General features: G+C 40.8%; 1 protein-coding gene across 4 annotated transcripts in view; it reads left to right on the top strand.

Annotated features, from left to right (window-relative positions):
• Window positions 1-9,217, top strand: part of LOC140543714 (7-methylguanosine phosphate-specific 5'-nucleotidase-like) — a 34,744-nt gene extending 25,527 nt beyond the window's left edge. The window contains exons 3-11 of one of the 4 annotated variants that reach the window (XM_072666899.1): window positions 1,514-1,588; window positions 3,974-4,072; window positions 4,374-4,443; window positions 4,942-4,988; window positions 5,601-5,686; window positions 5,806-5,895; window positions 6,231-6,393; window positions 6,683-6,883; window positions 7,497-9,217. In XM_072666899.1, coding sequence (XP_072523000.1) covers window positions 1,514-1,588; window positions 3,974-4,072; window positions 4,374-4,443; window positions 4,942-4,988; window positions 5,601-5,686; window positions 5,806-5,895; window positions 6,231-6,393; window positions 6,683-6,883; window positions 7,497-7,607 — 942 coding nt within the window. In that variant the 3' untranslated portion in view covers window positions 7,608-9,217. Of the gene's footprint in view, window positions 1-5; window positions 3,343-3,973; window positions 4,073-4,373; window positions 4,444-4,941; window positions 4,989-5,600; window positions 5,687-5,805; window positions 5,896-6,230; window positions 6,394-6,682; window positions 6,884-7,496 lie in introns of those variants that run through there. The other 3 variants (XM_072666901.1, XM_072666898.1, XM_072666900.1) reach the window with 3 other exon arrangements.
• The last annotated feature ends 2,336 nt before the right edge of the window (window positions 9,218-11,553 follow it).

Raw genomic sequence — 11,553 nt, 5'->3', positions numbered from 1 at the left:
ACTGACCAGTATGACTGACCAGTATGACTGACCAGTGCTTCAGTTCTGAGCCAGTTGGTAGTCTGAATATATATATAGCTAGCTAGCATAGCTACCGAGCTAAGCTTTGTGGGGGATTTAGAGGCAGGGCTGCCCAAAACTGCCTAAATATTAATATCAAGATTATTGTTATTATAAATTATTTGGGTTCAACAAGGTTTCTGATTAACTGTAAAACTGTACTTTAGGTCTGTATCATTATTGTACAGCCTTACTTAGATTTATTGCATTTATATTAAGTTGCTTTATAGGAGGAAAGTTTGATTTATAATCAGGACTGCCCAAAACAGCCACAATTTTCATATCATATTTACATTTATGGCATTTATCTGACGCTCTTATCCAGAGCGACTTACAAGGTTACTGGTATTACAGAGGTGGACCAATGTAGTGTTAGGAGTCTTGCCCAAGGACTCTTATTGGTGTAGCGCAGCACCCACAGTCACCCAGACCAGGAATCGAACCCCGGTCTCCCACATGGTGTAGTATCTCACTGGCAGGTAGTGGTGTTATCTGTTGCGCCACACCAACCACATCACGATAAGAACTGTTGGTGAGGAAGAGCTGAAGACTCCATTAAGACCAGGATTAGCTGTTGGATCATGTGAAAGTCTTCCATAATTAAAAGCTGAGATGCTCGAAGTCGTGAAGATTTGCATGACATGGTGCTCTTCAGTCTCAGTCTCACAAATCACTGACCCTACACTGCACATCAGCTTTTGACAGGGGACGTCAGGAGCCCCTTGGAGGTATACTGGAGGTATCCTAGGGTCAAGGCTGTTCTGTAGTAGCTCAGATTACTTTCCTTTCATTTGCTCAAACGGATCACCATTCACTCCGTGGTCCACTAAGACTTCACAAAACAACGGCTTCTACACTTACACTGTGCACTGTGTGTTCGGTAGGCCGTGAATTGGGACTGGCCCGATTTCCTGAGGCTCAGCTCTCTCTGTTTACGCCACTTGTCTCTGAAAACCTCTCGGACACTCGTTTTCTTTGACCAAGTCAGTTGAAAGCTGACCAGTGACCACTGACCACATCCAGTGGGACTTACGTTTGGAGCTGAGAGGGATGGAGATCACTTCAGCCCAACCTAGACCACCATCGTTGCTGGTTTTAACCGTATCGTACTGCAAACTATCTTGAAGAGACAAAGCGGAACATACCTTGTGCTTTACCCAGTAGTTTACACTGTTAAAATAACTGACTAACACAAGTTAACCAGTCAAGGACACCTGCTGTTCCCTTTATATTCTAAAGCTAACTCATTCAGCTCGCTACCTTGATGGTCGTTGGGGCTCCACACCTTCACCCTGCAGCTTCTTCACTGATAGCGTCCATGTTGCCCCTCATTGTCAGCTTCATATGAGCTCCCTGTTGCTCTTCGTTCTTGCTGCATGCTACCATGGCTATAATGCTACCAAGGCCTCTGCGCTGCCGTCGGCTAAACCCAAAACTGTGGTTCTGTGCCCAGATTTTCCACATCCCATGGATCTATGTTCCTGTTCGGAATGTCCTAGCAATCTGGCATCAGCTGACAAAGTATGAGGTCAGATGGGTTTCTCTCTCTGTCTGTCTCTCTACCTACCTCTCTCTGTGTCTCTTGAGTGGTCCCCTTCCCTCTCGCTGTTTCCCCCTCAGTCAGTCTACCTGGGTTCCCTTTCTTCTTGCTCGCTCGCTCGCTCGCCCGCTCACTTTTTGAAATCTTTCACCCCTGTAGTTTGTGGACCTCTGTCCAGTTTTGGTTCTGAAGTGCAGGAAGCTCAAAGTACTTGACCGTTGACCATTGTACACCGTCCACTTTATCATAGCTGGATAAGAACAACATAAAGGGCAGAATGGCAAATGTCCCATTCGACGAGTAATCGGTCGAAAGTCTCCCAGCTGATCATTTCTGATCAACATGTTTGGATGTTTACTTTAATATTTTCATAATTTCACAAATTGAAAACGAATGTTTGTTTATGCTAATTATTAAAGTTTGAAGAAAATGATCAGTGCCACTATAGTCCGGGGGGTCGCGAGTTTGAATCCCGAGGCATGCACATCAGAGGCCGGAGTCTGAGAGAGCACAATTGGCCGGGTGGGTAGATGGCGCTCACTCCCCTCGTCACTCTTAAGCGGAGTTGGCCGGCACAGGCGTCTGTCAGCTGGTGCGGTGGAGCTGGGGACCCGGCCCTTTCCTCAGAGAGCGTAGGCTGCCCAGCGATGCTGCATTGACAGCAGTTCAAAAAGAGGCTGTGGCTGCCTTCACATGTGTCAAAGCGAGTATTGGGAGCTATGAACGGGCACTAATTGGCTGTACCAAACTGGGGGTATTAAAAAAATCATGGAGGATCAAGTCGTACTCGGATCAGCTGCTTGGTCTAGAATACCTGGCTTGCCTAAAGGCCTTCGTGAATAAAGACAGATCCAGATTTAACGGACCCTCTTAAAGATATGAAGCCTTTTAAGGAGTTGCTCATTGCATGAGCTCTGATTGTAGCTCCGATAGGCTCGGTCATGCTCCAACAGTGGAACAGCATGCTTTCTGCAGTTCCGCTTGCTGCTTACTGGCTTGCTCGTTGTTGAAATCCCTTCATTGCTCTTTGCTTATGACCTCTACTTCAGTTGCTCATTGCTCATCCGAGACGCTGCACCGTAACATGCAAAGGTTTGTGCACCTGGGGTCGAAGGATCTTGTTACTGTGAGTAGTTTAGAGGGTAGAAGATGAACTGATCTCTAAATACTTCTCAAAAACTCCACAAAATATTCTGGGTAAACTGATGCCCACAAAGCAGAGAATTATCTAAGGAGGTCATAATATGGTCAGGTCAATTACCAAGAACAACACTTTCAGAGAACAAGGATTGCCAGGGCCGGCCCAAGCCTTTATGGGGCCCTAAGCAGATTTTCATTTGGGTACCCCCCCCCATACCACCACCTCAGCACCAGATACTTCATCATTTCATAGGGAGAGAGATATTGTGCAATATGCTGAAGCACCCGGGCCTTTATCCACCACCCTAGCAGCGTGTATCTGCATTTGTCCAGCAGCCAAACAGCAGGAATTGATGAACCTAGTATTGGTATGAAAATAAATTCATATAAAATTTTTTTATATGTATTATTCATATTTATAATTCGAGTATGCCTTGGGCCGGCTCTGGGTGGTGCACTGTTCTACTGTGCAGCAACACCAGCACACCTATTACCTTCATGGAAGAGTGATCAGAAGACCCTTTTCCTGCAATCTCACCACAACAAACTCAGCATAATTTTCAAAGGAACATCTAAACAAGCCTCGGCTGCAATGAGCAAAGGTATGTCTGAAGAAAAAGGCTCCAGAATTTTATGAAAAGATCACCTCTCCAACTGTTAAGCACAGTAGGGGGATCGGTCATACCTTGGGGTTATGTTGCAGCCAGTGGCACTGGGAACATTTTGCAGCATGATAGTGATCAAAACGACCAAAATCCACCACAGACTACCTCAAGAGGTGCAAGCTCAGTCAGCTCACAGTCCCCCTGACCTAGACCTCACCAAACATCCGGGGAAAATCAGGTCATCTTTTACTCAGCTAGGTATTGTAGACATTTTGACCAGGGGTGCTCAGACATTTGCATGGTACTGTATTGCGGGAATGTCATCGGTCATTCTTGTCAGGTGGTTCAGTCCATTCTGATTAATTGTTGCTATTTATTGATCGTATTACTAACCAAAAACGTCACATGAGCAGTGACCTCATGAGAGAGCAAGAAGTAGCATGTGGTAAAGATTTGACAGCTCTGGTAGAAGACCGTTTAAGCATGATTGCAAGATTGTCAGCACGTAAACAGGCGTGTGTCAGATGTTTGTGGACGTCACTTATGGAACTTGTGTTCTTGTGAATGCTCTTTAATCAGATACAGCGTGTTAAACCCATGGCTTTTTCCCCCCTATCTCCAAACTCAGGTTCCTGAACTAGCCAAAACCTCAGTCATTATGAAAGAGAGAGGAAAAGTGGAAGAGATCATCCGTAGCATGCACAGCGCAGGACCAGGCACGTTACAGGTACCGATCCACTCCCTGAAAACCTGATCTTTAACCCACTGTCCACTCTGGGCACCACGTTCCTCTCTACGCCACTGAGGTGCTCCATTCTCAGCATACACATCTCACCTGACACTAACAGGTTTGAGTAGATCAGGTGCAGTGGTGTTTCTAGAGTCACTGGAGTGAATCCACCATCTAATCACAATCTACAGGGGAGGAGTTTCTAATAAAGTGGCCGGGGAGTGTATAAAGCTTCGAGAACCTTTGTACATCACTGTGAAGATGGGGAGTAGCCTATTGGTTGTTTCTTTCTGCTCAGGTGATTTCGGACTTTGACATGACGCTAACCAGGTTTGCGCATAATGGAAAACGCTGCCCCACAACACACAGTGAGTATCTCATTCCACCTGCAGTTAGGCCTGTCCCCATAACCATTTTCTTCTGGACCGTACACACACACCGATTAGCCATAACATTAGTGATCAAGATTAAATGGAAAAACATGGGTTAAACTCATCTACAGTGGCTTTATCTGTCAATGGGTGGATTTGTTAGGCAGCAAGTGAACAATCTGCTCTTGAAGGAGTTAAATGCAGGGAAAATGGCAAGCATAAGTATCTGAGACACTTCGACAAGAACCTACTGCAATAAAATATCACCACCCACAGAAATGTACATAGAAAATAGTGAATATCGGCAGTGCATCACTAATTTTGGCCAAATTATTTGATTCTTCCCTTTATAACAAGAAACGCAACGCCTGTTCTGCCTCTGGAATTCATCAGCTTCTGTTTCTGATAAGGAAGTTTGGAAGAAAATGGAAAGGAAAGATATTAGGGAAATCCCAAATGAGTGCCAAGCATTATTGCTTTCCTTTTTCTCCACAGATATCCTTCATAACAGCACCCTCATAAGCGAAGACTGCAAGTCCAAGGTAGGCAATTGATTGTTGCAATTAAGCAGTGTAATATAGCTAGGAAAGCTAGCTATAGTGTAATATAGCTAGCTATGGAAACTAAGCTTTCCGAGGTAAAACTGACTTTAAACACATTTTCCATAAACTTTCAAAGCTCTGTTTTAAAGAAATCAATAATGACAGATTTATCCTGATTAATTTCTTCAGTTTTGGACACTAAAACTATCTGAAATACTCTTTTGTTATGAAATGTGCTTATGAGTAGTAAAATAAGCCACTGGCAGAAATAAATAATATATGAATAAATGAAATACCAGGATACAGTGTGAAACCAAATCTTTAAAATTCTGTAATACAAATTTGGTCATACCACCCAGCCCTAAGATGCAGTGATAGAAAATTAAAAGCCCTTTTAATTGTAAAGAGAAATTTGAAAATAGTTTTGTTAAAACGACCCTGAATTTGTTTTTTCTACCCCTGACTAAGTATTAGTATTAGTCAGGGGTAGGGGTATAGTCAGGGGTATAACTGGACATCAGGACGGCTGGAATTATCCCCAGTAAGGGCTAAAATAACATTATTACATTTACCTTGTTTACTGAAGTGTGTTTCTCTCCTTCATTCGTTCAGATGTCCGAGTTGTTGAGCCATTATTACCCCATCGAGATCGACGACGCCCGGTCAGTCGAAGAGAAGACGCCTCTAATGGTGGAATGGTCAGTGATGGCTGTCACAACACACCTCACCTCATGCCTGTATTTTAACCCCTATGATTGATTGCAGTTTTCTAAGGGTTAATTAAGAATATTTGGGGTTTTTTTTTGGTTTTGTTCAGGTGGACAAAAGCCCATGACCTGTTGGTTGAGCAGCAAATCGGGAAGGACCAGCTGGCTGAAGCCGTGAGGAAGTCTGACGCCATGCTCAGGTGATGAACCACAATTAATGTTGTAATTTGGGATTTATGAAAAAATATATTTAGCTTTTTTTCACACAAGTATGAAAGCTGTTTTTGAGCCTGGAAGCGGTACAGAGAACCAATCTCTCATCCTCCTGAAATCAGTGGCCTGGGGTTTGCTTCAGGTGGACTGTGGTCCAGTCTGGTCCGAGCCACTGCTGGTGTGGAAGCTATCTGCTCCCAGGCATTTGTCATGTGACTGCCTCGACTTATCACCTTCACGCTGCATCGTGATGCATTGTTGCATCTTGTGACATCACCGTAATATTATAATAATGCCTTAATCTTTGTGTGTGTGTTTGTAGGGAAGGCTATCAGGGTTTCTTCGGTTCGTTGAAGCATCACTCCATCCCTCTGCTCATTTTTTCGGCCGGGGTGGGAGATATCCTGGAAGAGGTGATCAGACACAACGGCGTGTTCCACCCCAACGTACGGGTCTTCTCCAACTACATGGAGTATGACGAAAAGGTGAGCGTCCCTGTGAGGCTTAAACTGTGCCGGTGAGGAGGCTGATTGGTGATTGATCAGGGTCAGTAGTGTTCATAAAGTGTCTTCTCTTGGAGGCATCCTTTGTTTACTCACGGTCAGCATCTTCCTTTTATGGATGTTCATTTATTTTTATATTTGCTGTTTTTTCGCTGCTAAAAAGGAAGAATTTGATCTTGCATTTGTGATCACATGATCCGAGTAATGAGCGTAAAATTAGTTCATTGTTTTAAAGCTGAAAAGAAATGATAAAATAAATAATCTCTTTCAGGGCGTGTTATGTGCGTTTAAAGAGCCGCTGATTCACACGTTTAATAAAAAGGAGAGTGCCTTACTCAACCCAGATCAGTTTGGGCAGCTTCAGGACCGCCCCAACATTCTTCTGCTGGGAGACTCTCTGGGGGACCTGACGATGGCTGACGGCGTCCAGAACGCCCAGAGCGTTCTTCGCATCGGTTACCTCAATGATAAGGTAATAACACTGTTAAAAAACAGCAGCACAAATCTGCATCATTCGTTGACGGTGCTTTTTAATGGCTGTTTTAATAAAGAAAAGGTTTCTTTGATTATCTGAAGATAAACTTAACTAACCTCGCAGATTCAGCCGAGACATATCCGATTTCTTTCGCGAGCTTCTTCAGTTTACAACAGGGAGACACTGGACTTGGACTTTCACCAATCGTTCCTTGGTTAATACACACCCTAAAATGTGCCCTTAAAATGCATGCAGCCCTTCATTTTTTTTGGCGCAGACAAATCAGCGTGGTTTAGAACAAGGTTTGACTCAATTCAGTCTATAAAATATTGACCTGAAACACACTTGCAGGGAGGAATGGTCCCAAATTCCTCCTCAGCACAGCAGGTAATGTTTGGTGGAGGTGATTGCTGCTAAAGTGGATCTACAGGGGTTCACTTACTTTTTCTAGCCTGCAATGGGGATGTTTACTAAATATGCTCAGTATAAGACATGAACAGTACAGCTGTTGGGTGTTTAGTTTATTTATACTGCAATTATTACGAGAAATATGTAAATGTCATTTTCCCATGAATTATTTAGAATTTTGTATTATTTGGTTTTGTTCAAGGTTGACCAAAGGAGGGACGCCTACGTTAACTCGTACGACATCGTCCTAGAGAAAGATGAAACGCTGGACGTTCCCAACGCCATCCTCAACTACATCACTGAGGGAAACTGAAAGTTCATGCTGTTGACCACACTACCTGATAGGAAGGCCTGACCAATCAGCAGCCGGTATCGCTCAGCTCAACTGCTGCCACTGAGCTGCAAGCAGAGACACTGTGTCAAGCCTAAATGTTTTTAAAACAGTACATGCGAATAATCTCCCCTGCTGCTCCCATTTCCTCTTGGTTTCCTGGTGAAGGCTTCAAGCTACGTAGCCTGGACACTCTCACACCATACAGTTAGCAGCCTGCGGGGCAAAAATGCAGCACATCTGGATGAAGTGAAAAAAGTCGTGTATTACGTTCATTTTAGTGCGATTTCAATCTGCTGCACTTTCTAACGGTTAAGTTGCTATAGTCTGTCCTCACGCACAAAACAGCAGTTTAATAGCTAATTTAGCTCATTCTTCTAAATGTGTCGCAAGATCTGTTGAATTTCTACACTGAAATTGAAGAGATCTCGTCTCCAGTTACTTCTGCTGGTTTATTATATTACTTTTTTTTTTTTTTTTTTTAAACAAAGCCATTTAAAGGCATTTTACCTGCTCAAGACCAGGATCCATGTCTCGGTGTACTGTTATCTATTTTAGTTTGTTTTTCTAGTTTGTACTTTTTGATAGTTTTATAGTCTTTGTGGTTTCCCTGTCGTTTATGGTAGCGTAGTCCGATCTTGTCCGATTTGGTTGTTGACCAGTTTGGTACTGTATTGTCTATTCACTCACATGGGCTTCAGGCAGCTGGACTGTTTGGCTTTTCTACCTGAAGCATATTCACTTTGAACTATGCTGCACAGCAGGATGCTTTGACCATAGTAAGAGCATTGACCATTGATATGAACAGGCATTTGGGAAGCTGCAGTGCATCACCTGTTATCTTGAAGGGGAATCCCACCACAACAGTCATTCAGAGTGTTTTGGTGTGAAACGCATTGTTCTATAGAACGTTTGTTGACTATTTGACAGTCAAGTTGTTCACAGAGGTGGGGATTGGGACCAGATCTCTAAATGCTAGGTCTCAAAACAGAGTTTTACATAAAATGATTAGAAATACATCGCCGTATAGCAGAAACTTCGTTTGGCCTAAGACATGGGTTCAGGTAGGGTATTGTGAGGCCAAAAAAAAAAAATTGTCTCCATAGAAAAACAGCATTCTTCAGATTTGCCACTATTTTACCATCAGCAGCGTTACATTTAAAACTCAGAAGACGTGTGGAGGTTCACTGGTGGGTTTGTATAGTAAATAAACGGTCTGTATTTATGCTGTAGTCAACCTGGACGTTTCTCTACAAAGAAGCATTTCACACCAAACCCACTACTGTGAATTTTGGTTCACATTTCAACCACTGAATTATGCAGAATTTTTAAGAAATCTGTTGAATCGTCCATTTAAGCTGCTGTTTTATGCAAATGCACAAAATGGGAAGATTTTTTTTAGCCATGGTTATGTTTAAGTTTTTAAAAGATGTTTCTAGCTATTTTAATTAGTTTTTCATTATTTTATCATTTTATTTTTTGGTGTTTAGAACCTGTATTTATCTGTTTTCATCTGAGTAGATGTTTTGGGTGTCTGGGAAAAGAGCAACAAAAAGTATTTTTATGTTCATCCTGACTAAACTTGAGATTGTCCTTTGATGTGTCTGAAGTCTGCGTCTGTATTCTGTATGAGTTATCTGTATAACTACTGTGACATTACTGAATCATTGTAATATGGCTTACAGTGCAATGGGAACCTTCTCTGTAGGTTGAAGTTAACTGTACTAAGCTAATTATGTAATTGACACAATTTCACACAGTCCCCCAAATGTTAGTAAGCAGTGTTTGGTATCTGACGTTTGTGTAGTTAAGAGGTCAGCATAGATAAAAATTAATCAGTTATATTAGACACAGTTTAGTAAGAATCTGCAGGGATCAATCCTATCAGGAGAAATAGTGGAGTATGAGTGAGGTTTTCTGGCTCAGCTGGGGGTTAGTGGCACTTGCAGGAGACTCCCTGGCTGTCTATTGTCAGAATGAAGCTTCAAATTGACATCTAGGCTGACGTTCTAATAAAGCTGATATTTAGTGAAGGTGTCAATCAAATTAACATTCAAGATAAAGTTCTAATAAAATTAACCATCTGGATAAAGTTCTAATAAATGTGATATTCAAGATAAAGTTCTAAAAAATAACATCCAGGATGAAGTTGTAATGAAGGGGATATTCTGGATAAAGTTCTAATGAAGGTGACATTCAGGAGAAAGTTCCAATTAAGGTGACATTTTGGATAAAGTTCTAATGAAGGTGATATTCAGGATAAACTTCTATTGAAGGTGACATTCAGGATAAAGTTATAATACTGGTGGTAGTCAAGATGAAGTTCTAATAAAATGAACATTCAGGATGAAGTTCTAATAAAATGAACATTCTGGATAAAGTTCTAATAAAATGAACATTCTGGATAAAGTTCTAATAAAATTAACATTCAGGATGAAGTTCTAATGAAGGTGGCATTCAGGATAAAGTTCTAATGAAGGGGATATTCAGGATAAAGTTCTAATAAATTGTGACACTCAGGATAAAGTTCTAATAAAATTAACATCCAGCATAAAGTGCTAATAAAATTAACATTCAGGATAAAGTTCAAATGAAGGTGACATTCAGGATAAAGTTCTAATGAAGGTGACATTCAGGATAAAGTTCTAATGAAGGTGACATTCAGGATAAAGTTCTAATGAAGGTGACATTCAGGATAAAGTTATAATACTGGTGATATTCAAGATGAAGTTCTAATAAATTGTGACACTCTGAATAAGGTTCTAATGAAGGGGATATTCAGGATAAAGTTCTAATAAAATTAACACTCAGGATAAAGTTCTAATGAAGGTGACACTCAGGATAAAGTTCTAATAAGGATGACATTCTGGATAAAGTTCTAATAAAATTAACACTCTGGATAAGGTTCTAATAAAGGTGACACTCAGGATAAAGTTCTAATAAAATTAACATCCAGCATAAAGTGCTAATAAGAGTGACACTCAGGATAAAGTTCTAATAAAATTAACACTCAGGATAAAGTTCTAATGAAGGTGACATTCAGGATAAAGTTCTAATGAAATTAACATGGTGGAAACAATTTGGCACCATGCAACTCTACTACACAATAACAAATGATCTGATGGCACATCCGTTTACATAATACACATTCATATTTAAAATTATTAATATAATGTATTTACACATTTAGACAAAACAGCATTACGTGGTCATATTTCTCTGAGTGGGATTTCTAATAAGGGTGACATTCAGGATAAAGTTATAATACTGGTGACATTCAAGATGAAGTTCTAATAAATTGTGACACTCTGAATAAGGTTCTAATGAAGGGGATATTCAGGATAAAGTTCTAATAAAATTAACACTCAGGATAAAGTTCTAATGAAGGTGACATTCAGGATAAAGTTCTAATAAAATTAACACTCAGGATAAAGTTCTAATGAAGGTGACATTCTGGATAAAGTTCTAATAAAATTAACACTCTGGATAAGGTTCTAATAAAGGTGACACTCAGGATAAAGTTCTAATAAAATTAACACTCAGGATAAAGTTCTAATGAAGGTGACATTCAGGATAAAGTTCTAATAAAATTAACACTCAGGATAAAGTTCTAATGAAGGTGACATTCAGGATAAAGTTCTAATAAAATTAACACTCAGGATAAAGTTCTAATAAAGGTAATATGGTGGAAACAATTTGGCACCATGCAACTCTACTACACAATAACAAATGATCTGACCGCACATCCGTTTACATAATACACATTCATATTTAAAATTATTAATATAATGTATTTACGTATTTAGACAAAACAGCATTACGTGGTCATATTTCTCTGAGTGGGATTTTTTTTTTGTCATAGTTCTGTAAAGGTTGCAAGGCTGCTTGCAACTGGTGGATACCCAAACAGACGAATGACCAGGTGATC

Source organism: Salminus brasiliensis, chromosome 22 (assembly GCF_030463535.1).
Source record: "Salminus brasiliensis chromosome 22, fSalBra1.hap2, whole genome shotgun sequence".
In the NCBI taxonomy this organism is placed as follows: domain Eukaryota; kingdom Metazoa; phylum Chordata; class Actinopteri; order Characiformes; family Bryconidae; genus Salminus; species Salminus brasiliensis.
This window is presented reverse-complemented; position numbering and strand designations above follow the sequence as displayed.